The following is a 26,368-nucleotide window of genomic DNA, read 5'->3' as shown; positions in this document are numbered from 1 at the left end:
CCGCAGGGTTACTTCACACTGCCACGCAGTAAGTGTCGCCTCCACCCCCACTCAGCCCTCAGATTGCCACACCTTCGCCGCCGCTGCCGCCCTTGGGTTCCTGCGCTGCCTCTCCTTCTCCTCCTCCTCTGCCTTAGCCCTCGGTTTTTTGCACCTTTTCAGCCCTAGGCTTGCCTGCCGCCTTATCCTCCCCATCGGCTCTTAGTTTGCTTGCTGCCTTCCCCTTCTCTACCTCTTCCGCCTCAACCCTCTGTTTGCCATGCCACCTCCCCATTCTCCTCTGCCGTGGTCCTCGGTTTGCCTCCTGCCTCCCCTTTCTCCGCCTCGGCCCTCGGTTTGCCTTCCGCCTCGGCCCCCTCCCCTCGGTTTGCCTTCCGCCCTCTTCGGCCCTTTCTCCGCCTCGGTTTGCCTTCCGCCCTCTTCGGCCCTTTCTCCGCCTCGGTTTGCCTTCCGCCCTCTTCGGCCCTTTCTCCGCCTCGGTTTGCCTTCCGCCCTCTTCGGCCCTTTCTCCGCCTCGGTTTGCCTTCCGCCCTCTTCGGCCCCCTCCCCTCGATTTGCCTTCCGCCCTCTTCGGCCCCCTCCCCTGCCTCGGTTTGCCTTCCGCCCTCTTCGGCCCCCTCCCCTGCCTCGGTTTGCCTTCCGCCCTCTTCGGCCCTTTCTCCGCCTCGGTTTGCCTTCCGCCCTCTTCGGCCCTTTCTCCGCCTCGGTTTGCCTTCCGCCCTCTTCGGCCCTTTCTCCGCCTCGGTTTGCCTTCCGCCCTCTTCGGCCCTTTCTCCGCCTCGGTTTGCCTTCCGCCCTCTTCGGCCCTTTCTCCGCCTCGGTTTGCCTTCCGCCCTCTTCGGCCCTTTCTCCGCCTCGGTTTGCCTTCCGCCCTCTTCGGCCCTTTCTCCGCCTCGGTTTGCCTTCCGCCCTCTTCGGCCCTTTCTCCGCCTCGGTTTGCCTTCCGCCCTCTTCGGCCCTTTCTCTGCCTCGGCCCGGCCCTCGGTTTGCCACTAGTTATGACTTGTAAAGCACATTCACACGGATAGCGTTCAAACCAGGGAGACAAACACCTGAACCTGACAGATCCCTGTTCAGACTAGGAAAAGCCATCCTCCTACCCTCGTCTGTCTCTGCCTGACGGCGGAGATTGGCACCCTAAGATAATGCAATGGTGCCCACATTTGACAGAGGCTTACCCTGAATATCCTTAGCAGCTCCTAGGATGACTAGAGTAGCAGTTCCCTAAAGAATAGAGGAATCACGCAGGAAACAGCTGCAACTAACATGAACTAAAGCAAAGTTGATGAATCCCACAAAGACTATCACCAGCAGGGGAAGGTATATAAAGCTGCACCAAGAAGGTGAAAGGGCAGACAAACAGAGTAAATAAAAAACACCTGTTACCCAAAACCGACAGAAACAAAGATAACAGGATGGAAACATCCAAAGAAAATGTGAATCTGTTGTGGTTCAGTGGAAAAAGACGCCGACCACAGGATCAAGGGTTTGAATCCAGACACATGACAGTCGTCCCACCCCCCCCTTCTACAAGGGGACACTGGACCCACCAAGATCCCCCCAACTGCTGATGTCCCAGATAGAACGTTCTCACTAGGTGATCTGCGTGTAGGTATTTAGCATCCATCCAGGAATTATCCTCTGGACCAAAACCTTTTCCCTTTAACGAGAAACTGAAGTCGTCATCTGGCACTTCTGGATTTCAAGACTCGCTCCACCTCATACGCCTTGTCGTCTTCCAAGTCTACCTCAGTGCTGTCCTGAGGACCCTGTGTCCCTTCAAACTTTTTAATAAGAAACACATGGAAGAAATATTAATCTTTCATGCAACTGGGAGTTGGAGCTTAAAAGTCACCAGATTAATGATCCTGATTATCTTTATACGGTCCAAAAATCCTGGAGCAAATTTTCTAGATGGAACTTGAAGATGGAGATTGTTGCCACCTTAAAGACAGGAGCCCTCCAACGTCTGCGGTTCGCAGTTCTCTTGGTCCGTTTGCTAAAATCCACCCAGTCCTCTTGATTGTTTGAGACAAACCACCTTAAAGAAGTTGTCCACTACTTGGTTATCTCCTTCTCATACCCCATGTTTGGCCCCAATAAAATAAAAAAAAGGCCTATACTCCTCTCCCGTGCTGGCGTCGTCCCCGGTGTGGGCACTCGCTCTCCCCTGGGCTCCCGTGCTGTTGTTGTGACGTGACTCTGGCGCCCAGTCACCGCTGGCGTCGCTGTCAAACATGAAGAGGAAGTCAGATCAGTTGCAGCCTGGACTTCCTCTTCATGTTTGATTGGTCCGAAGGCGGGGACAGTGACGCCAGCGCTGATTGGTGTCACAACAACCATATGGGAGCCCCGGGGAGAGCGAGTGCTGACACCGTAGAAATGGCGCCAGCAACGGGGGGTAAGTAAAGGCTTGTGACGATCTGAGGTTATGGGTTATAATAATCACCAGGGCAGGTTAACAATACTATTTTTTTATTCCTTGCATCCATGGTTTTACAACTACTCCAGGTAAATGTCCAAAGTACATTGTCCCCAGTCCACCACATCCCCTCCCCGGGGAGGTGGGTCCACTGTCCCTGTACCGGGTGATACCGTCTCCCCTCTTTTGGTTGGCCCACAGGTTCCATATCTCCCTCCAGTATAGTCTGTAGTCATAGTCCACGCTCCTCCAGGCGACAGATAACATGGTAGAAGCGCAGGTATCCAGTCGCAATAGTCAGAAAGGTCATCAAATCCAGAAGACAAATCCCTCAAATGCAGCATGTTTATCCAGGCCAGCCAGCAGCTGATCTCCAAACTCAATAGGCCATCCATCCATGGGCTCCAGGACCTCCGCAATCCATCCTAGCCCCTTGACGTTGTTGAGGGAGGGCAGTAACGTCCCTTCACAGTTGACCAAGTGAGTGTCAAATTATTATGTTGATTGCGCCGTCCAACAGAAAACCAGACGGAGGCAATGCTCTGTATGGGAGGATTCAGAGAATCTCTCTAACCCCCATTATTTCTACTTGGCATTTGATCTTGTTTTGAGTTCATTAATGTCCAATCATGTACAGCCATACTACAAGCTTGAACCAATGTTAGGACAATTAATACAGAAATACACATATGGTCATATTATCGTTAGTTCGACACATGATGGAAAGTTACAAGGTCGTACATCCCGGCTCAGACTAGCTAGATAACAGGAGCAGGGGGTCTCATAGAATGTTCCTGAGAGAAAAGGTTAGTGTGGGAAAGTTGTGTGTGAATCAAGAAGGAAAGAATGCATGTTATGCAAAGAGTAGAACATGATTTTGAAGCAAGCAGACAAAATGGAGTTGCTCTAGCATGAGTATCAATATGTCCTTTACACTTGGATAGCATGAATATTAATATGTCCTTTACAACGTCACTTCACCCACTCCCTGACTAAACATGTGGCTTATTCCTTCTTCCCTGGGATCAGCTCCCTGAATGGCCAGAAGTGTTGACACCCTCCCACCAAAGCTAACTGCATTAGTGAAGGTATTTTTTCTCCGGCCGAACCCATCAACTAGGACTGCAAAGATTGACATAAGTGGTACTCTGTGCCGGAAAAAGTCTGCATCCCTTAGAGCTGCGGACTCCTCTTTACGTCCATTGGTCCAATAGCCTTTAGAACAAGGCCAGCTCCTCACAAGGCTTTTTTTATTTTATCGGGCTCAAACATTTAGATCAAGAAGAGGTTGCCCAAGTAGTGGTATTTTCTCAAATTCTTGGTTCATTCTCTCCGTCTGATTATTAGTTTCTGGATGATAACCTGAAGAAAATGAAAGCTTAATTCCCAACCTGGAGCCAAAGCTAGCCACAAATCCAACCCCTCTTTCTGAAATAATGTTTTAGGAACACCATGTAACTTAACGATGTGAGAGAGAAACAGTCGCTAAACCTTTAGCCATAGGCAATTTGGTAGGATCAAGTGAACCAACTTTCTAAAACAGTTCATCACCACCCACACCACAGTATTACCACCAGAATTGGGCAAATCCGTGACACAATCCATAGACAAGTGGGTCCAAGGTCGAAACGGAAAAAGAAACCCTGCTGGGGCCTGGCGAGAGGCTTTAGACCTGGCGCAAATCCAGTATTTACAGCCATACTCATCAACCTCTTTTCGAGTACTCTGCCACCAAAAGGACCTTGAAACGGCTCTACAGGTGGCAGAGGAATGAGGATGTCCAGTCAGCAGTCATCTACTTCGTTAAGAAGATCAATGCAAAGAACGTAAGGCACTAAAAAACTTTCCGGATGGCAAGCCCTCCGGTGCACCATCCTGAGCTTCCATAATGCGCTGTCTGAGATCGATACCCAAAGCACCCACCACCAGCCCTCCACTAAGAATTTTAACTGGATTTTCGTCCCTCAACTCGAACGAAAGTACGTGATAAGGCATCCGCCTTAAATTCTTAGTACCAGGGAGATTTGTCACAGAGAAATCAAACAGAGCGAAAGAGAGAGCCCACCGGGCCTGTCTATTATTCAAGCACTTAGCGGCATCTACGTACAGTAATTTTTTTGATCAGTAGAGACCGTTACTCTATGCCTAGCCACCTCCAACCAATGTCTCCATTCCTTGAAAGCTCTCTTAACCGCCAAGAGGTCTCGATCGCCTATATCATAGTTGGACTATGCTTGTTGGAATTTCCCAGAAGAAAAGCACAAGGATGAACGGAACAAACCTTTTTCTGTGAAAGAACAGCACCCATCCCCACAGAAGAGGTCCACCTCAACCACAAAAGGCAAATCAACATCTGGTTGACTGAGGACCGGAGCTTTAGAAAAGGCTAACTTTAGAGCAGCAAGAGCATCAGCTGCCTCCAAAGACCAAGAGGTAAAGTCAGTACTCTTCTTGGTCATATCAGTAGGAGGTTTGATAATTCGCAAAACCTAAGAATCTCTGTTTAGCTTTCAGACTAGTAGGTTGCACCCAATCAAGGACGCCTGTACCTTATCTCGATCCATTTGAAAACCTTCATCAGAAACCTAATGACCCAAAATTGTATCTGCTGCACCTCAAATTTACACTTCTCTAGTTTGGCAAACAAATGATGGTCACTAAGAATCATAGAATCATAGAATCATAGAATGGTAGAGTTGGAAGGGACCTCCTGGGTCATCTGGTCCAACCCCCTGCTCAAAGCAGGATTCACTAGATCATCTCAGACAGATGTCTGTCCAGCCTCTGTTTGAAGACGTCCATTGAAGGGGAACTCACCACCTCTCGTGGCAGCCTGTTCCACTCATTAATCACCCTAACTGTCAAAAAGTTTTTTCTAATATCTAATCTGTGTCTCCTCCCATTTAGTTTCATCCCATTGCTTCTAGTCTTTCCTTGTGCAAATGAGAATAAAGATGATCCTTCTACAATGTGACAGCCCTTGACATATTTGTAGACAGCTATTAAGTCTCCTCTCAGTCTTCTTTTTTGCAAGCTAAACATTCCCAAATCCTGCAACCGTTCCTCATAGGACATGGTTTGCAGACCAGTCACCATTCTGGTCGCTCTTCTCTGAACTTGCTCCAGTTTGTCTATGTCTTTTTTAAAATGTGGTGCCCAAAACTGTACACAGTATTCCAGATGAGGTCTGACCAAAGAGGAGTAAAGACCGATAATGACTTCACGTGATCTAGACTGTATGCTTCTGTTAATACATCCCAGAATTGTATTTGCCTTTTTTGCTGCTGCATCACACTGTTGACTCATGTTCAGTCTATGATCTATTAGTATACCTAAGAACCTGAAGCACCTGTCAAACATCCTCCCAATGATCCTCACGAGAACTTGGAATAGATCAAAATATCTTCCAAGTACATCACCACAAATCTACCCACCAAAGAAGAAAAAATATAATATATGATGATCTGAAATACAGCAGGAGCGTTGGTCAAGCCGAATGGCATCAACAAATACTCAGTGACCCTCTGGAGTATTGAAGGCAGTCTTCCACTCATCACCTTGGTGATCACCTAAAAAGGTTATATACCCCACTCAGATCCAGTTTTGAAAACCACTTGGCCTCCGCTAGTTGATTAAACAGATCAGGAATAAGAGGTAATGGATATGGGCGACTTACGGTAATCTTTTGTAAAATCCAAACAAGGACACACAACCTCCATCTTTTTTCTTAAAGATAAATCCCACAGTGACTGGTCATGTGGAAGGCCTTATGTGACCCTTGGAGAGACATCTCTCTCCGGAAGGGTGAGATTAAACAGACGAGATTTTGGCGATTTGGCACCTGGGATGAATTCAGTAGCACAATCATATGACCTATGCGGAGGAAGAACTTCTTCACATTCATTATCAGAAAAAAACATCCTCAAAATCCTGAACAAAATCTGGAAGAAGAGATCTCATAGATGCCAGAGATTTAGATGAACAACTGGAAAAAAAAATGCAATTTCCCCAAGACTTAACCTTGAGTTTCCCAATTGATGGAAGGATTGTGTTTTACCAACCAGGGCATACCCAACACTGGCAGCTGGTTATGAGAGTTGGCACCACACCTACACTCGATAGCAAAATCACTGTCAATGAGATCTAAGGAGGAACTAGAGGAAACTACAACTCCAGGTATGGTAACCAAAGACACTAGTACAAAACAGCTAGCAGTAAGCATGAGAGATGACCCCAAGCTGTTAGGATCAGGATCCTTATTGCTCCATGTTTTTCTTTTTATATCCTCTTTAGAAATTCATTGTTGTATTTTATACATTGAATCATTACATGATCCGATTGACCGCAGTATAAACAGAAACGAGCAGGTGCTTCACGTACAACTCGGTCACAGAGCAGAGAGGAAAGCATCAACTGAGGGAAAACAACTAGCATCCTCAGGCGGAGAGCACAACCAAGCCTGAGGATCTGCACGAAGCAACCACACAATACCCACACGTTGACTGTCTCCCCAGGACGAGGCGGGAAGGAGATGAAAATAAAATTTACCTAAAGCAAAATGGAAAACTTACTTTGGTCCCAGTCTAAACAGTTCAGTAAATTTACCTTAGGATCAGAGCATTGATTAGGGTGGAGTAGGACCTGCAGAGCGGTGGAGAATGCAAGCTGTGGTTGCTGATTGATGTCTACCACTTCCGAAGACAAAGACTGCAGTTGGAGCGGTCAGGACGTCCTTAATGACTTCTCGGCACACAACAAATGGAATGGATTGATGATGATAATATGACTGCTAAAGCACATTCACACGTGTAACGTACAAACCAGGGGGACAGGAACCTGAACCTGACAGGTCCGACTAGAAAAAGCCCTCCTCTGACCCTGGTCTGTCCCTACAGAGGTTGGCACCCTAAAGTAACGCAATGGCGCCCCTATTCGACGGCGGCTTACCCTGAATGTCCTTAGCAGCTACTAGGATCGCTAGAGTAGCAACCAGCATAAACTACAGCTAAGTGAATGATCCCAACAAAGACTCACACCAGCAGGAAAAGGTATATAAAGCTGCACCCGAAAGGTGATTATGGCAGACTAACAGAGTAAATGAAGAACAAACACCTGTTACCCAAAACCGACAGAAACAAAGATAATAGGACTGAAAGTCCCAAAGAAAAGGTGAACCAGTTGTGGCTCTGCGGAAAGAAACGCCGACCACAGAACACAGAATAAAGGGTTGGAATTCAGAAGCATTACACAGCGCCGCCTCACCCTTCTCCTCTGCCCCGGCCTTCGGTTTGCCTTGCCGCATCCCCCTTCTGTACCCCCTTCTCTACCTCCTCCACCTTGGTTTGCTGCGCCCCCTTCTCTGCTCTCGACTTGCTTCCCTGCCTCCTCATTCTCCGCCTCGGCTCTCGGTTTGCCCCGCCCCGCCACCTCCTTCTCCTCCCCTTTGTCCGCCTCGGCCCTCGGTTTGCCTTCTGCCTCCCCTTTGTCCGCCTCGGCCCTCGGTTTGCCTGCCGCCTCCCCTTTCTCTGCCTCGGCCCTCGGTTTGCCTGCCGCCTCCCCTTTCTCCGCCTCGGCCCTCGGTTTGCCTGCCGCCTCCCCTTTCTCCGCCTCGGCCCTCGGTTTGCCTGCCGCCTCCACTTTCTCCGCCTCGGCCCTCGGTTTGCCTGCCGCCTCCCCTTTCTCCGCCTCGGCCCTCGGTTTGCCTGCCGCCTCCCCTTTCTCCGCCTCGGTTTGCCTCGGCCCGCCTCCCCTTTCTCCGCCTCGGCCCTCGGTTTGCCTCGGCCCGCCTCCCCTTTCTCCGCCTCGGCCCTTTCTCTGCCTCCCCTTTCTCCAACTCGGCCCTCGGTTTGCCGCGCCCTGCCGCCCCCCCCCCCACGCCTCGGCCCTCGGTTTGCCGCGCCCTGCCGCCTCCTCCCTCACGCCTTGGCCCTTGGTTTGCCGCGCCCTGCCTCTTCCTCCCTCACGCCTCGGCCCTCGGTTTGCCGCGCCCTGCCTCCTCCTCCTCCATGCCTCGGCCCTCGGTTTGCCGCGCCCTGCCGCCTCCTTCTCCTCCTCCCACGCCTCGGCCCTCGGTTTGCCGCGCCCTGCCTCCTCCTTCTCCCTCACGCCTCGGCCCTCGGTTTGCCGCGCCCCGCCGCCTCCTTCTCCTCCCCCACGCCTCGGCCCTCGGTTTGCCGCGCCGCCTCACTCTGTTCTTCTGTCTGTAGATGAGCCCATTCAGCCCATTGACCCTGCGGCCTGGGTGTCTCATTCCGTGGCCATGAGCGGCTCGTTCCCCGTGTATCCAGGCAGTGCGTCCATGAGCAGCATGACCTCCAGCACATCGGTGACAGAGACTGAACGTGAGTGCCACATGGGTGGTGGTCGTGCCTGCACAGGTGGTCCGTGGGTGGTCCTTCCTCACTGTCTCTCTCTTTGCAGTTTCTCATGCTCTCCCCCCGGTGTCTCTCTTCAGCCTCTCCATTCATACAGATTTGGCTTCTGTGGTGAAGGTTATGGCATCTCCAGAATCTGGTCTTGAAGTCCGGGATCGTATGTGGCTGAAGATAACTATCCCCAACGCTTTCCTAGGTATAGTACAACCGGAAGGCCGTAACCGAGGAAGTTGGGGGAGGGGGAAGGCCGCACCGAGGGCGGGGAGTGGAGGGGGAAGGCCGCACCGAGGGCGGGGAGTGGAGGGGGAAGGCCGCACCGAGGGCGGGGAGTGGAGGGGGAAGGCCGCACCGAGGAAGTTGGGGGAGGGGAAGGCCGCACCGAGGAAGTTGGGGGAGGGGGAAGGCCGCACCGAGGGCGGGGAGTGGAGGGGGAAGGCCGCACCGAGGGCGGGGAGTGGAGGGGGAAGGCCGCACCGAGGAAGTTGGGGGAGGGGAAGGCCGCACCGAGGAAGTTGGGGGAGGGGGAAGGCCGCACCGAGGAAGTTGGGGGAGGGGGAAGGCCGCACCGAGGGCGGGGACTGGAGGGGGAAGGCCGCACCGAGGGCGGGGACTGGAGGGGGAAGGCCGCACCGAGGGCGGGGACTGGAGGGGGAAGGCCGCACCGAGGGCGGGGAGTGGACGGGGAAGGCATGGAGTGGACGGGGAAAGCCGGACCAAGATGGCATGATTGGGGTGGGGAGTGCCACAGCAAGATCGAGTTGGGAGCTTGCAGCAATGGTAAGATGGTGGCAGCTCCCCAGGGCTGTTTCACCATGTTTTGGGCGTCTCATACCGGTCTTGTGCGGTCAGTGATGTAGGGTAGGAGTGTGGTGGTGGGACCATAGTGTAGAGAATCCTTCCTGCAGCTCGTCTGCTCTCCTCTCCTAGGTTCTGACGTGGTGGACTGGCTCTATCACCACGTTGAAGGCTTTCAGGACAGGCGAGAGGCTCGAAAATTTGCCAGTAACTTGCTGAAAGCCGGATTTATCCGTCACACAGTCAATAAGATCACCTTCTCGGAGCAGTGCTACTACATCTTCGGGGACCTGACCAGCTGCGAGAACTGTAAGTGTCTGATAGGTGTCAGTGTGGTGCCTGCGAGTGGAGGATTAGCGCACTGTGCCTGCAGGGGGCGCTGTCGTCACACCTCTGTCCTCTCTTGCAGACATGGCCAATCTCTCCCTGAATGACAATGATGGCTCGAGCGGAGCTTCTGACCAGGACACCCTGGCTCCCCTGCCTCTCCCTGGAGCGTCTCCGTGGCCTCTGCTTCCCACCTTTTCCTACCAGTATCCGGCTCCTCATCCGTACAGCGCCCAGCCCCCCGCTTACCATGAGCTTTCCTCCTACAGCTATGGCTTGGGCAGTGCCGGGAGCCAGCACAGTGAAGGTGAGTGTCCACCCCATGCTGGAGACGTCGTGGTATCTGCTGAGGAGTGTCACGAAAACACACTTGGTCAGACCTTGCAGCCCTCTGGCGCCCCCTTATCCTGCTGGTCAAACACGGTATTGACCGAGGATAAGCACGGGCGCAGCTGCTCTAATTTATGTCGACTATTGTGGCACGTGATGTGACAGGACGTATATATACCACCAGTTCCTTCCAGGAACGTATATATACCTCCGACCAGCCAACCTCAAACCACAATATCACATAAATACTGGTATACTGCCACCACCGATCGCTTAACAGGTGGATCGGGTACCCGTTAGGTAACGTGAATTAGCGGGTGAGGAACGTGTTTGCTCGACATAGGACAAGCAGAACGAAGCTGGTAAATAATAATGATTTACTCCCGAAAGTGGGCAGTGTTTACAAAAGATATACAAGATATTACCAAAGAGACAATTTACATATATGCATAAAACTGTTATTAAAATAAAAGGGATAAGTAATAGCAAAACCTGCGCCACAAGGTGATGGTCTCAGATTCTGTGGGGGGGACGGCTCCCCGGAAATTAGGTGTGATTCCTCCACGCAGCGAGGAGTGCATACGTCTGACGTCCCGGGGTAAGAATGAAGTAAAATGTCCCTTCTGATTTTTAGTAAGAGGCCAAAACACTGGGAGACACCCATGTTGTTTACCTCACACGGGGGCTCGGTTTTGTGAACCCACCCAGCTGCACAAGACATAAAAAATTCTTCAGATTTCATATCTTGGTATGGGGGGGTCCCACATCCAAGATGAAGACATCATGTTTGCCGTCACCAATATTCATGAGGATGGATATCAAATATGATATCTCTATGACGCTCAGAATCCATTTCCCAGGTTCCGGTTGTCTCCCAGTTATGTGAGATATACCGTTGCAATTGGAAAAAGGTGAACATCCCAAAAATGTGGTCCCTGTGTTTGTGACAGTCATGTGCACTATTAAACTCTACATTAAAAGTTTGTACAGTTAGACAATAGGATTTTGGAGGGAGTTCCAGTTTATACTTGAATGCTTGTTCTTTAGCTGAGGTTTTATGGCGGTAATAAAAATTCCTTGTTATGGGGAGGTAAGAGTGAGTTCTATGTAGAACTCTTACAAATGGACAGGGGGTGGAGATTTAAGACATCTCTCATTTTTAAAACCAGGACAAAAATACATTTTGCCTGACGAGGAGTAACAGATCTTTCCCACAATCCTCCTTTCCTCTGCAGGGAGCAGGAGCAGTGGCTCTACGCGCAGTGATGGGGGTCGTGGGGTTCAGAAGGAAGATCGTTCTGGAGGTGGTGGAGACTCCAAGTCTGGCTCGGGCAGCGAGTCTGAATACTCCACCCGGAGCAGCCTGAGGAGAAGTGGAGAAGCGGGCCCCCCCAGTGAACGCTCCACATCCACCCGCTCACAAGTGGCATCTCACCACCCTCCATCGGTGCACTCGTATCCTGCCCCGGGGGTCCCTCTCTCCTATAACCCCATGATGCTGATGATGATGCCGCCACCTCCACTGCCGCCGCAGTCATGTCCTCCGTCGTCCTCTGTTCCTCCTGGAGCGCCGCCTCTCGTGCGTGATCTGGCATCCGTACCCCCAGAGCTGACGGCCAGCCGCCAGTCCTTCCACATGGCCATGGGCAACCCCAGCGAGTTCTTTGTGGACGTCATGTGATGCGGAGCAGTGTGTGCTTCTTAACACTAATACATTTCAGTGATCTCCTAGTCGAGTGCAGAGGCCGATGGCGTGGAGTCCGGGGCGGAGGAATCTGCCAATTATGACCAAAACTAGTATCCCGATGGTGAGGAGATGGCGGCTTCTTACATGGTACGTGTGGGCGGGAGACCCCCGACTATCGGACTCTGCCTCAGACACTAATTGTATCCGTGCACATGTATGATGTAGAGCAGACGGTACGGGCGCCACCGCCGTGATTATGAAGTATTGTTTTATTGTTTCTCCATATTAGCAGTGTTTGTTTTATTCCTCCCTCCTGGGGCCGGTGTACGGCGTGAGGAGGGGGGACGCGTACCAGCGTTGTAAGCTTATGTTACTATGTTATAACTCCATGTAATGCTGTCGCTGTGAACCCGATCGATCCTCCTTCCAACCATCACTAATGAGCAGACCTCCGCCCGGAGTACCATGGTCGACTTGAAGTATGACAAACCGATCATTGATGGCCGGATCAGTGCTCATCAGTGATCGGCCTGAAGTACAGTGAGCCGATCATCGATGGCCGGATCAGTGCTCATCAGTGATCGGCTTGGAGTACAGTGAGCCGATCATCGATGGCCGGATCAGTGCTCATCAGTGATCAGCCTGAAGTACAGTGAGCCGATCATCGATGGCCAGATCAGTGCTCATCAGTGATTGGCCTGAAGTACAGTGAGCCGATCATCGATGGCCGGATCAGTGCTCATCAGTGATCAGCCTGAAGTACAGTGAGCCGATCATCGATGGCCGGATCAGTGCTCATCAGTGCTCGACTTGAAGTATGACAAACCGATCATCGATGGCCGGATCAGTGCTCATCAGTGATCGGCTTGGAGTACGATGAGAAGATCATCGATGGCCGGATCAGTGCTCATCAGTGATCGGCTTGGAGTACGATGAGAAGATCATCGATGGCCGGATCAGTGCTCATCAGTGATCGGCTTGGAGTACGACGAGAAGATCATTGATGGCCGGATCAGTGCTCATCAGTGATTGGCTTGGAGTACGACGAGAAGATCATTGATGGCCGGATCAGTGCTAATCAGTGATCAGCCTGAAGTACGATGAGACGATCATCGATGGCCGGATCAGTGCTCGGCCTGAAGTACGATGAGACGATCATCGATGGCCGGATCAGTGCTCATCAGTGATCGGCCTGAAGTACGATGAGACGATCATCGATGGCCGGATCAGTGCTTATCAGTGATCAGCCTGAAGTACGATGAGACGATCATCGATGGCCGGATCAGTGCTAATCAGTGATCAGCCTGAAGTACGATGAGACGATCGATGGCCGGATCAGTGCTCATCAGTGATCAGCCTGAAGTACGATGAGACGATCATCGATGGCCGGATCAGTGCTCATCAGTGATCAGCCTGAAGTACGATGAGACGATCATCGATGGCCGGATCAGTGCTCATCAGTGCTCAGCCTGAAGTACGATGAGACGATCATCGATGGCCGGATCAGTGCTCATCAGTGATCAGCCTGAAGTACGATGAGACGATCATCGATGGCCGGATCAGTGCTCATCAGTGATCAGCCTGAAGTACGATGAGACGATCATCGATGGCCGGATCAGTGCTCATCAGTGATCAGCCTGAAGTACGATGAGACGATCATCGATGGCCGGATCAGTGCTCATCAGTGATCAGCCTGAAGTACGATGAGACGATCATCGATGGCCGGATCAGTGCTAATCAGTGATCAGCCTGAAGTACGATGAGACGATCATCGATGGCCGGATCAGTGCTCATCAGTGATCAGCCTGAAGTACGATGAGACGATCATCGATGGCCGGATCAGTGCTCATCAGTGATCAGCCTGAAGTACGATGAGACGATCATCGATGGCCGGATCAGTGCTCATCAGTGATCAGCCTGAAGTACGATGAGACGATCATCGATGGCCGGATCAGTGCTCATCAGTGATCCGCCTGAAGTACGATGAGACGATCATCGATGGCCGGATCAGTGCTCATCAGTGATCAGCCTGAAGTACGATGAGACGATCATCGATGGCCGGATCAGTGCTAATCAGTGATCAGCCTGAAGTACGATGAGACGATCATCGATGGCCGGATCAGTGCTCATCAGTGCTCAGCCTGAAGTACGATGAGACGATCATCGATGGCCGGATCAGTGCTCATCAGTGATCAGCCTGAAGTACGATGAGACGATCATCGATGGCCGGATCAGTGCTCATCAGTGATCAGCCTGAAGTACGATGAGACGATCATCGATGGCCGGATCAGTGCTCATCAGTGATCAGCCTGAAGTACGATGAGACGATCATCGATGGCCGGATCAGTGCTTATCAGTGATCAGCCTGAAGTATGATGAGACGATCATCGATGGCCGGATCAGTGCTAATCAGTGATCAGCCTGAAGTACGATGAGACGATCATCGATGGCCGGATCAGTGCTCATCAGTGATCAGCCTGAAGTACGATGAGACGATCATCGATGGCCGGATCAGTGCTCATCAGTGATCAGCCTGAAGTACGATGAGACGATCATCGATGGCCGGATCAGTGCTCATCAGTGATCAGCCTGAAGTACGATGAGACGATCATCGATGGCCGGATCAGTGCTCATCAGTGATCAGCCTGAAGTACGATGAGACGATCATCGATGGCCGGATCAGTGCTCATCAGTGATCAGCCTGAAGTACGATGAGACGATCATCGATGGCCGGATCAGTGCTAATCAGTGATCAGCCTGAAGTACGATGAGACGATCATCGATGGCCGGATCAGTGCTCATCAGTGATCAGCCTGAAGTACGATGAGACGATCATCGATGGCCGGATCAGTGCTCATCAGTGATCAGCCTGAAGTACGATGAGACGATCATCGATGGCCGGATCAGTGCTCATCAGTGATCAGCCTGAAGTACGATGAGACGATCATCGATGGCCGGATCAGTGCTCATCAGTGATCAGCCTGAAGTACGATGAGACGATCATCGATGGCCGGATCAGTGCTCATCAGTGATCAGCCTGAAGTACGATGAGACGATCATCGATGGCCGGATCAGTGCTCATCAGTGATCGGCCTGAAGTACAGTGAGACGATCATCGATGGCCGGATCAGTGCTCATCAGTGATCGGCCTGAAGTACAGTGAGACGATCATCGATGGCCGGATCAGTGCTAATCAGTGATCAGCCTGAAGTACGATGAGACGATCATCGATGGCCGGATCAGTGCTCATCAGTGATCAGCCTGAAGTACGATGAGACGATCATCGATGGCCGGATCAGTGCTCATCAGTGATCGGCCTGAAGTACAGTGAGACGATCATCGATGGCCGGATCAGTGCTCATCAGTGATCAGCCTGAAGTACGATGAGACAGACGATCATCGATGGCCGGATCAGTGCTCGGCCTGGAGTACAAGCTGATCATCGATCAGTGTGATCTGCATGGCATGCGACAAGCCTATCAGATCACCGATGGCCGGATCTGTGTGCTCTTCAATCCTCAGGATGTGACCTGTGCCTTGTGGGAGTGAAGGAAGAAGTATGTGACCCCACAGTGTGGGCCTCCGCTGCGGAGGGATAAGTGCCTCTATTACTTGCTTTTTATGGTATTTATTACTTTTTTAGTGTATAAACACAACAATAAAATGTAAAAAAAAAAGTATTTTATAAGCTCAGTGTGCAGAGTCGTCTGTGGGGGTGCGGCGTGGTCTGGCGGACCGCCACTCGTTACTGTAGATGAGGAATTGGAGCTTGCCTGTCTCGGCCTTCTGTTTTTCGTTGTGCTCTTCCTCGTGTCATGGCTGACTGGCTCCTTGGTGACAGGCCGTAGTGGAGGCGACACGGACACCGTGTGCATCCATCTGTACAGCACGAGTGGGCGCAGCCAGACCGTCAAGTGTGTTCTCCAGAGCATGCAGCCAACATGGACATCTGCGGGATTATAATGAGGAGGTCGTGCCTCATCCTGAAATACTCTCACAACTACCACTGCCACTGAAATGTACAGACAGCACTCGCTGGTGACACGCGTTCCTGGGGGCAGGCCCACACCTTCCCACACTCGCTCATCCACTCACCTGTCCCAATGAGCGGAGCGACCCTCAGTCAGTTCAGATTGCATTTTCTGCTACCATCATTCGCGCTTTTGATAGGCCAGCGAGACTCCTACACTGGGTCACACACTAGCCCCCAGCACTCTGCTCCGGTCTGAGATTCCCCCGGCCTCTCCGCCTGCTCCGGTCTGTGATTCCCCCGGCCCGCTCCGAACTGTGATTCCCCCGGCCCGCTCCGAACTGTGATTCCCCCGGCCCGCTCCGAACTGTGATTCCCCCGGCCTGCTCCGATCTGTGATTCCCCCGGCCTGCTCCGATCTGTGATTCCCCCGGCCTGCTCCGATCTGTGATTCCCCCGGCCTGCTCCGATCTGTGATTCCCCCGGCCTGCTCCGATCTGTGATTCCCCTGGCCTGCTCCGATCTGTGATTCCCCCGGCCTGCTCCGATCTGTGATTCCCCCGGCCTGCTCCGATCTGAGATTCCCCCGGCCTGCTCCGCCCTGAGATTCCCCCGGCCTGCTCCGCCCTGAGATTCCCCCGGCCTCTGCGCCTGCTCCGCCCTGAGATTCCCCCGGCCTCTGCGCCTGCCGCCGGTCTGAGATTCCCCCGGCCTCTGTGCCTGCCGCCGGTCTGAGATTCCCCCGGCCTCTGCGCCTGCCGCCGGTCTGAGATTCCCCCGGCCTCTGCGCCTGCCGCCGGTCTGAGATTCCCCCGGCCTCTGCGCCTGCCGCCGGTCTGAGATTCCCCCGGCCTCTGCGCCTGCCGCCGGTCTGAGATTCCCCCGGCCTCTGCGCCTGCCGCCGGTCTGAGATTCCCCCGGCCTCTGCGCCTGCCGCCGGTCTGAGATTCCCCCGGCCTCTGCGCCTGCCGCCGGTCTGAGATTCCCCCGGCCTCTGCGCCTGCCGCCGGTCTGAGATTCCCCCGGCCTCTGCGCCTGCCGCCGGTCTGAGATTCCCCCGGCCTCTGCGCCTGCCGCCGGTCTGAGATTCCCCCGGCCTCTGCGCCTGCCGCCGGTCTGAGATTCCCCCGGCCTCTGCGCCTGCCGCCGGTCTGAGATTCCCCCGGCCTCTGCGCCTGCCGCCGGTCTGAGATTCCCCCGGCCTCTGCGCCTGCCGCCGGTCTGAGATTCCCCCGGCCTCTGCGCCTGCCGCCGGTCTGAGATTCCCCCGGCCTCTGCGCCTGCCGCCGGTCTGAGATTCCCCCGGCCTCTGCGCCTGCCGCCGGTCTGAGATTCCCCCGGCCTCTGCGCCTGCCGCCGGTCTGAGATTCCCCCGGCCTCTGCGCCTGCCGCCGGTCTGAGATTCCCCCGGCCTCTGCGCCTGCCGCCGGTCTGAGATTCCCCCGGCCTCTGCGCCTGCCGCCGGTCTGAGATTCCCCCGGCCTCTGCGCCTGCCGCCGGTCTGAGATTCCCCCGGCCTCTGCGCCTGCCGCCGGTCTGAGATTCCCCCGGCCTCTGCGCCTGCCGCCGGTCTGAGATTCCCCCGGCCTCTGCGCCTGCCGCCGGTCTGAGATTCCCCCGGCCTCTGCGCCTGCCGCCGGTCTGAGATTCCCCCGGCCTCTGCGCCTGCCGCCGGTCTGAGATTCCCCCGGCCTCTGCGCCTGCGATTCCCCCGGCCTGCTCCGATCTGTGATTCCCCCGGCCTGCTCCGATCTGTGATTCCCCCGGCCTCCTCCGATCTGTGTTTCCCCCGGCCTGCTCCGATCTGTGATTCCCCCGGCCTGCTCCGATCTGTGATTCCCCCGGCCTGCTCCGATCTGTGATTCCCCCGGCCTGCTCCGATCTGTGATTCCTCCGGCCTGTTCCGATCTGTGATTCCCCCGGCCTGCTCCGGTCTGTGATTTCCCCCCGGCCTCTCCGGTCTGGGATTCCCCCCGGCCTCTCCGGTCTGGGATTCCCCCCGGCCTCTCCGGTCTGGGATTCCCCCCGGCCTCTCCGCCTGCTCCGGTCTGGGATTCCCCCCGGCCTCTCCGGTCTGGGATTCCCCCCGGCCTCTCCGCCTGCTCCGGTCTGGGATTCCCCCCGGCCTCTCCGCCTGCTCCGGTCTGTGATTTCCCCCCCGGCCTCTCCGCCTGCTCCGGTCTGTGATTTCCCCCCGGCCTCTCCGCCTGCTCCGGTCTGTGATTTCCCCCCGGCCTCTCCGGTCTGTGATTTCTCTCCGGTCTGTGATTTCCCCCCGGCCTCTCCGGTCTGTGATTTTCCCCCCGGCCTCTCCGGTCTGTGATTTTCCCCCCGGCCTCTCCGGTCTGTGATTTTCCCCCTGGCCTCTCCGGTCTGTGATTTTCCCCCCGGCCTCTCCGCCTGCTCCGGTCTGTGATTTCCCCCCGGCCTCTCCGCCTGCTCCGGTCTGTGATTTCCCCCCGGCCTCTCCGCCTGCTCCGGTCTGTGATTTCCCCCCGGCCTCTCCGCCTGCTCCGGTCTGTGATTTCCCCCCGGCCTCTCCGCCTGCTCCGGTCTGTGATTTCCCCCCGGCCTCTCCGCCTGCTCCGGTCTGTGATTTCCCCCCGGCCTCTCCGGTCTGTGATTTCTCTCCGGTCTGTGATTTCCCCCCGGCCTCTCCGGTCTGTGATTTCTCTCCGGTCTGTGATTTCCCCCCGGCCTCTCCGGTCTGTGATTTCCCCCCGGCCTCTCCGGTCTGTGATTTCCCCCCGGCCTCTCCGGTCTGTGATTTCCCCCCGGCCTCTCCGGTCTGTGATTTCCCCCCGGCCTCTCCGGTCTGTGATTTCCCCCCGGCCTCTCCGGTCTGTGATTTCCCCCCGGCCTCTCCGGTCTGTGATTTCCCCCCGGCCTCTCCGGTCTGTGATTTCCCCCCGGCCTCTCCGGTCTGTGATTTTCCCCCCGGCCTCTCCGGTCTGTGATTTTCCCCCCGGCCTCTCCGGTCTGTGATTTTCCCCCCGGCCTCTCCGGTCTGTGATTTTCCCCCCGGCCTCTCCGGTCTGTGATTTTCCCCCCGGCCTCTCCGGTCTGTGATTTTCCCCCCGGCCTCTCCGGTCTGTGATTTTCCCCCCGGCCTCTCCGGTCTGTGATTTTCCCCCCGGCCTCTCCGGTCTGTGATTTCCCCCGGCCTCTCCGCCTGCTCCGGTCTGTGATTTCCCCCGGCCTCTCCGGTCTGTGATTTTCCCCCCGGCCTCTCCGGTCTGTGATTTTCCCCCCGGCCTCTCCGGTCTGTGATTTCCCCCGGCCTCTCCGCCTGCTCCGGTCTGTGATTTCCCCCGGCCTCTCCGGTCTGTGATTTCCCCCGGCCTCTCCGGTCTGTGATTTCCCCCGGCCTCTCCGGTCTGTGATTTCCCCCGGCCTCTCCGGTCTGTGATTTCCCCCGGCCTCTCCGGTCTGTGATTTCCCCCGGCCTCTCCGCCTGCTCCGGTCTGTGATTTCCCCCGGCCTCTCCGGTCTGTGATTTCCCCCGGCCTCTCCGCCTGCTCCGGTCTGTGATTTCCCCCGGCCTCTCCGCCTGCTCCGGTCTGTGATTTCCCCCCGGCCTCTCCGGTCTGTGATTTCCCCCCGGCCTCTCCGGTCTGTGATTTCCCCCCGGCCTCTCCGGTCTGTGATTTCCCCCCGGCCTCTCCGGTCTGTGATTTCCCCCCGGCCTCTCCGGTCTGTGATTTCCCCCCGGCCTCTCCGGTCTGTGATTTCCCCCCGGCCTCTCCGGTCTGTGATTTCCCCCCGGCCTCTCCGGTCTGTGATTTCCCCCGGCCTCTCCGCCTGCTCCGGTCTGTGATTTCCCCCGGCGTCTCCGGTCTGTGATTTCCCCCGGCCTCTCCGGTCTGTGATTTCCCCCGGCCTCTCCGCCTGCTCCGGTCTGTGATTTCCCCCCGGCCTCTCCGGTCTGTGATTTCCCCCCGGCCTCTCCGGTCTGTGATTTCCCCCCGGCCTCTCCGGTCTGTGATTTCCCCCCGGCCTCTCCGGTCTGTGATTTCCCCCCGGCCTCTCCGGTCTGTGATTTCCCCCCGGCCTCTCCGGTCTGTGATTTCCCCCCGGCCTCTCCGGTCTGTGATTTCCCCCCGGCCTCTCCGGTCTGTGATTTCCCCCCGGCCTCTCCGGTCTGTGATTTCCCCCCGGCCTCTCCGGTCTGTGATTTCCCCCCGGCCTCTCCGGTCTGTGATTTCCCCCCGGCCTCTCCGGTCTGTGATTTCCCCCCGGCCTCTCCGGTCTGTGATTTCCCCCCGCCTCTCCGCCTGCTCCGGTCTGTGATTTCCCCCGGCCTCTCCGCCTGCTCCGGTCTGTGATTTCTCTCCGGTCTGTGATTTCCCCCCGGCCTCTCCGGTCTGTGATTTCCCCCCGGCCTCTCCGGTCTGTGATTTCCCCCCGGCCTCTCCGGTCTGTGATTTCCCCCCGGCCTCTCCGGTCTGTGATTTCCCCCCGGCCTCTCCGGTCTGTGATTTCCCCCCGGCCTCTCCGGTCTGTGATTTCCCCCCGGCCTCTCCGGTCTGTGATTTCCCCCCGGCCTCTCCGGTCTGTGATTTCCCCCCGGCCTCTCCGGTCTGTGATTTCCCCCCGGCCTCTCCGGTCTGTGATTTCCCCCGGCCTCTCCGCCTGCTCCGGTCTGTGATTTCCCCCGGCCTCTCCGCCTGCTCCGGTCTGTGATTTCCCCCGGCCTCTCCGCCTGCTCCGGTCTGTGATTTCCCCCCGGCCTCTCCGGTCTGTGATTTCCCCCCGGCCTCTCCGGTCTGTGATTTCCCCCCGGCCTCTCCGGTCTGTGATTTCCCCCCGGCCTCTCCGGTCTGTGATTTCCCCCCGGCCTCTCCGGTCTGTGATTTCCCCCCGGCCTCTCCGGTCTGTGATTTCCCCCCGGCCTCTCCGGTCTGTGATTTCCCCCCGGCCTCTCCGGTCTGTGATTTCCCCCCGGCCTCTCCGGTCTGTGATTTCCCCCCGGCCTCTCCGGTCTGTGATTTCCCCCCGGCCTCTCCGCCTGCTCCGGTCTGTGATTTCCCCCCGGCCTCTCCGGTCTGTGATTTCCCCCGGCCTCTCCGCCTGCTCCGGTCTGTGATTTCCCCCGGCCTCTCCGGTCTGTGATTTCCCCCGGCCTCTCCGGTCTGTGATTTTCCCCCCGGCCTCTCCGGTCTGTGATTTTCCCCCCGGCCTCTCCGGTCTGTGATTTCCCCCCGGCCTCTCCGGTCTGTGATTTCCCCCGGCCTCTCCGCCTGCTCCGGTCTGTGATTTCCCCCGGCCTCTCCGGTCTGTGATTTCCCCCGGCCTCTCCGGTCTGTGATTTCCCCCGGCCTCTCCGGTCTGTGATTTCCCCCGGCCTCTCCGGTCTGTGATTTCCCCCGGCCTCTCCGGTCTGTGATTTCCCCCCGGCCTCTCCGCCTGCTCCGGTCTGTGATTTCCCCCGGCCTCTCCGGTCTGTGATTTCCCCCGGCCTCTCCGCCTGCTCCGGTCTGTGATTTCCCCCGGCCTCTCCGCCTGCTCCGGTCTGTGATTTCCCCCCGGCCTCTCCGGTCTGTGATTTCCCCCCGGCCTCTCCGGTCTGTGATTTCCCCCGGCCTCTCCGGTCTGTGATTTCCCCCCGGCCTCTCCGGTCTGTGATTTCCCCCCGGCCTCTCCGGTCTGTGATTTCCCCCCGGCCTCTCCGGTCTGTGATTTCCCCCCGGCCTCTCCGGTCTGTGATTTCCCCCCGGCCTCTCCGGTCTGTGATTTCCCCCCGGCCTCTCCGGTCTGTGATTTCCCCCCGGCCTCTCCGGTCTGTGATTTCCCCCCGGCCTCTCCGGTCTGTGATTTCCCCCCGGCCTCTCCGGTCTGTGATTTCCCCCCGGCCTCTCCGGTCTGTGATTTCCCCCCGGCCTCTCCGGTCTGTGATTTCCCCCCGGCCTCTCCGGTCTGTGATTTCCCCCCGGCCTCTCCGGTCTGTGATTTCCCCCCGGCCTCTCCGGTCTGTGATTTCCCCCCGGCCTCTCCGGTCTGTGATTTCCCCCGGCCTCCCGCCTGCTCGGTCTGTGATTTCCCCCCGGCCTCTCCGGTCTGTGATTTCCCCCCGGCCTCTCCGGTCTGTGATTTCCCCCGCCTCTCCGGTCTGTGATTTCCCCCCGGCCTCTCCGGTCTGTGATTTCCCCCCGGCCTCTCCGGTCTGTGATTTCCCCCCGGCCTCTCCGGTCTGTGATTTCCCCCCGGCCTCTCCGGTCTGTGATTTCCCCCCGGCCTCTCCGGTCTGTGATTTCCCCCCGGCCTCTCCGGTCTGTGATTTCCCCCCGGCCTCTCCGGTCTGTGATTTCCCCCCGGCCTCTCCGGTCTGTGATTTCCCCCCGGCCTCTCCGGTCTGTGATTTCCCCCGGCCTCTCCGGTCTGTGATTTCCCCCCGGCCTCTCCGGTCTGTGATTTCCCCCCGGCCTCTCCGGTCTGTGATTTCCCCCCGGCCTCTCCGGTCTGTGATTTCCCCCCGGCCTCTCCGGTCTGTGATTTCCCCCCGGCCTCTCCGCCTGCTCCGGTCTGTGATTTCCCCCCGGCCTCTCCGGTCTGTGATTTCCCCCTCGGCCTCTCCGGTCTGTGATTTCCCCCCGGCCTCTCCGGTCTGTGATTTCCCCCCGGCCTCTCCGGTCTGTGATTTCCCCCCGGCCTCTCCGGTCTGTGATTTCCCCCCGGCCTCTCCGGTCTGTGATTTCCCCCCGGCCTCTCCGGTCTGTGATTTCCCCCGCCTCTCGCCTCTCCGGTCTGTGATTTCCCCCGGCCTCTCCGGTCTGTGATTTCCCCCCGGCCTCTCCGGTCTGTGATTTCCCCCGGCCTCTCCGGTCTGTGATTTCCCCCCGGCCTCTCCGGTCTGTGATTTCCCCCCGGCCTCTCCGGTCTGTGATTTCCCCCGGCCTCTCCGCCTGCTCCGGTCTGTGATTTCCCCCGGCCTCTCCGGTCTGTGATTTCCCCCGGCCTCTCCGGTCTGTGATTTCCCCCCGGCCTCTCCGGTCTGTGATTTCCCCCCGGCCTCTCCGGTCTGTGATTTCCCCCCGGCCTCTCCGGTCTGTGATTTCCCCCCGGCCTCTCCGGTCTGTGATTTCCCCCCGGCCTCTCCGGTCTGTGATTTCCCCCGGCCTCTCCGGTCTGTGATTTCCCCCCGGCCTCTCCGGTCTGTGATTTCCCCCCGGCCTCTCCGGTCTGTGATTTCCCCCCGGCCTCTCCGGTCTGTGATTTCCCCCCGGCCTCTCCGGTCTGTGATTTCCCCCCGGCCTCTCCGGTCTGTGATTTCCCCCCGGCCTCTCCGGTCTGTGATTTCCCCCCGGCCTCTCCGGTCTGTGATTTCCCGGTCTGTGATTTCCCCGGCCTCTCCCGGTCTGTGATTTCCCCCCGGCCTCTCCGGTCTGTGATTTCCCCCGGCCTCTCCGGTCTGTGATTTCCCCCCGGCCTCTCGGTCTGTGATTTCCCCGGCCTCTCCGGTCTGTGATTTCCCCCCGGCCTCTCCGGTCTGTGATTTCCCCCGGCCTCTCCGGTCTGTGATTTCCCCCCGGCCTCTCCGGTCTGTGATTTCCCCCGGCCTCTCCGGTCTGTGATTTCCCCCCGGCCTCTCCGGTCTGTGATTTCCCCCCGGCCTCTCCGGTCTGTGATTTCCCCCCGGCCTCTCCGGTCTGTGATTTCCCCCCGGCCTCTCCGGTCTGTGATTTCCCCCCGGCCTCTCCGGTCTGTGATTTCCCCCCGGCCTCTCCGGTCTGTGATTTCCCCCCGGCCTCTCCGGTCTGTGATTTCCCCCCGGCCTCTCCGGTCTGTGATTTCCCCCCGGCCTCTCCGGTCTGTGATTTCCCCCCGGCCTCTCCGGTCTGTGATTTCCCCCCGGCCTCTCCGGTCTGTGATTTCCCCCGGCCTCTCCGGTCTGTGATTTCCCCCCGGCCTCTCCGGTCTGTGATTTCCCCCGGCCTCTCCGCCTGCTCCGGTCTGTGATTTCCCCCGGCCTCTCCGGGTCTGTGATTTCCCCCGGCTCTCTCCGGTCTGTGATTTCCCCCCGGCCTCTCCGGTCTGTGATTTCCCCCCGGCCTCTCCGGTCTGTGATTTCCCCCCGGCCTCTCCGGTCTGTGATTTCCCCCCGGCCTCTCCGGTCTGTGATTTCCCCCCGGCCTCTCCGGTCTGTGATTTCCCCCCGGCCTCTCCGGTCTGTGATTTCCCCCCGGCCTCTCCGGTCTGTGATTTCCCCCCGGCCTCTCCGGTCTGTGATTTCCCCCGGCCTCTCCGGTCTGTGATTTCCCCCGGCCTCTCCGCCTGCTCCGGTCTGTGATTTCCCCCCGGCCTCTCCGGTCTGTGATTTCCCCCGGCCTCCTCCCGCCTGCTCCGGTCTGTGATTTCCCCCGGCCTCTCCGGTCTGTGATTTCCCCCCGGCCTCTCCGGTCTGTGATTTCCCCCCGGCCTCTCCGGTCTGTGATTTCCCCCCGGCCTCTCCGGTCTGTGATTTCCCCCGGCCTCTCCGGTCTGTGATTTCCCCCCGGCCTCTCCGGTCTGTGATTTCCCCCCGGCCTCTCCGGTCTGTGATTTCCCCCGGCCTCTCCGGTCTGTGATTTCCCCCGGCCTCTCCGGTCTGTGATTTCCCCCCGGCCTCTCCGGTCTGTGATTTCCCCCCGGCCTCTCCGGTCTGTGATTTCCCCCGGCCTCTCCGGTCTGTGATTTCCCCCCGGCCTCTCCGGTCTGTGATTTCCCCCCGGCCTCTCCGGTCTGTGATTTCCCCCGGCCTCTCCGCCTCCGGTCTGTGATTTCCCCCGGCCTCTCCGGTCTGTGATTTCCCCGGCCTCTCGCCTCCCGGTCTGTGATTTCCCCCGGCCTCTCCGGTCTGTGATTTCCCCCCGGCCTCTCCGGTCTGTGATTTCCCCCCGGCCTCTCCGGTCTGTGATTTCCCCGGCCTCTCCGGTCTGTGATTTCCCCCGGCCTCTCCGCCTGCTCCGGTCTGTGATTTCCCCCGGCCTCTTCTCCGGTCTGTGATTTCCCCCGGCCTCTCCGGTCTGTGATTTCCCCCCGGCCTCTCCGGTCTGTGATTTCCCCCCGGCCTCTCCGGTCTGTGATTTCCCCCGGCCTCTCCGGTCTGTGATTTCCCGGCCTCCCCGGCCTCTCCGGTCTGTGATTTCCCCCGGCCTCTCCGCCTGCTCCGGTCTGTGATTTCCCCCGGCCTCTCCGGTCTGTGATTTCCCCCCGGCCTCTCCGGTCTGTGATTTCCCCCCGGCCTCTCCGGTCTGTGATTTCCCCCCGGCCTCTCCGGTCTGTGATTTCCCCCCGGCCTCTCCGGTCTGTGATTTCCCCCGGCCTCTCCGCCTGCTCCGGTCTGTGATTTCCCCCGGCCTCTCCGGTCTGTGATTTCCCCCCGGCCTCTCCGGTCTGTGATTTCCCCCGGCCCGCCTGCTCCGGTCTGTGATTTCCCCCGGCCTCTCCGCCTGCTCCGGTCTGTGATTTCCCCCGGCCTCTCCGGTCTGTGATTTCCCCCGGCCTCTCCGGTCTGTGATTTCCCCCGGCCTCTCCGGGTCTGTGATTTCCCCCCGGCCTCTCCCGGTCTGTGATTTCCCCCGGCCTCTCCGGTCTGTGATTTCCCCCGGCCTCTCCGGTCTGTGATTTCCCCCGGCCTCTCCGGTCTGTGATTTCCCCCCGGCCTCTCCGGTCTGTGATTTCCCCCCGGCCTCTCCGGTCTGTGATTTCCCCCCGGCCTCTCCGGTCTGTGATTTCCCCCGGCCTCTCCGGTCTGTGATTTCCCCCCGGCCTCTCCGGTCTGTGATTTCCCCCCGGCCTCTCCGGTCTGTGATTTCCCCCCGGCCTCTCCGGTCTGTGATTTCCCCGGCCTCTCCGGTCTGTGATTTCCCCCGGCCTCTCCGGTCTGTGATTTCCCCCCGGCCTCTCCGGTCTGTGATTTCCCCCCGGCCTCTCCGGTCTGTGATTTCCCCCCGGCCTCTCCGGTCTGTGATTTCCCCCGGCCTCTCCGGTCTGTGATTTCCCCCGGCCTCTCCGGCCTCTCCGGTCTGTGATTTCCCCCCGGCCTCTCCGGTCTGTGATTTCCCCGGCCTCTCCGGTCTGTGATTTCCCCCGGCCTCTCCGCCTGCTCCGGTCTGTGATTTCCCCGGCCTCTCCGGTCTGTGATTTCCCCCGGCCTCTCCGGTCTGTGATTTCCCCCGGCCTCTCCGGTCTGTGATTTCCCCCGGCCTCTCCGGTCTGTGATTTCCCCCCGGCCTCTCCGGTCTGTGATTTCCCCCGGCCTCTCCGGTCTGTGATTTCCCCCCGGCCTCTCCGGTCTGTGATTTCCCCCCGGCCTCTCCGGTCTGTGATTTCCCCCGGCCTCTCCGGTCTGTGATTTCCCCCCGGCCTCTCCGGTCTGTGATTTCCCCCCGGCCTCTCCGGTCTGTGATTTCCCCCCGGCCTCTCCGGTCTGTGATTTCCCCCCGGCCTCTCCGGTCTGTGATTTCCCCCCGGCCTCTCCGGTC

General features: G+C 57.7%; 1 protein-coding gene across 1 annotated transcript; it reads left to right on the top strand.

The window, feature by feature from the left end:
• The first annotated feature begins 6 nt into the window (after window positions 1–6).
• DVL2 (dishevelled segment polarity protein 2) lies at window positions 7–13,225 on the top strand. The gene is made up of 6 exons (XM_073654630.1): window positions 7–28; window positions 8,629–8,763; window positions 8,843–8,992; window positions 9,724–9,900; window positions 10,001–10,225; window positions 11,484–13,225. The coding sequence occupies exons 2-6, from the start codon at window positions 8,682–8,684 to the stop codon at window positions 11,927–11,929; spliced, it is 1,080 nt and encodes a 359-aa protein (XP_073510731.1). The 5' UTR covers window positions 7–28; window positions 8,629–8,681; the 3' UTR covers window positions 11,930–13,225.
• The last annotated feature ends 13,143 nt before the right edge of the window (window positions 13,226–26,368 follow it).

Source organism: Phyllobates terribilis, unplaced genomic scaffold, assembly GCF_046119375.1.
Source record: "Phyllobates terribilis strain yellow unplaced genomic scaffold, ASM4611937v1 Scaffold_11__3_contigs__length_659146591, whole genome shotgun sequence".
In the NCBI taxonomy this organism is placed as follows: domain Eukaryota; kingdom Metazoa; phylum Chordata; class Amphibia; order Anura; family Dendrobatidae; genus Phyllobates; species Phyllobates terribilis.
Note: the sequence above shows the minus strand (reverse complement) of the source record. Positions and strands in the feature narration are given on the sequence as shown.

Coding starts and splice junctions, on each gene's coding strand:
- DVL2 (XM_073654630.1), top strand. CDS start 8,682: ATGAGCGGCTCGTTCCCCGTGTATCCAGGCAGTGCGTCCATGAGCAGC. Junction 8,993..9,723: donor TATCCCCAACGCTTTCCTAG/GTATAGTACAAC, acceptor CTCCTCTCCTAG/GTTCTGACGTGGTGGACTGG. Junction 9,901..10,000: donor CCTGACCAGCTGCGAGAACT/GTAAGTGTCTGA, acceptor CCTCTCTTGCAG/ACATGGCCAATCTCTCCCTG.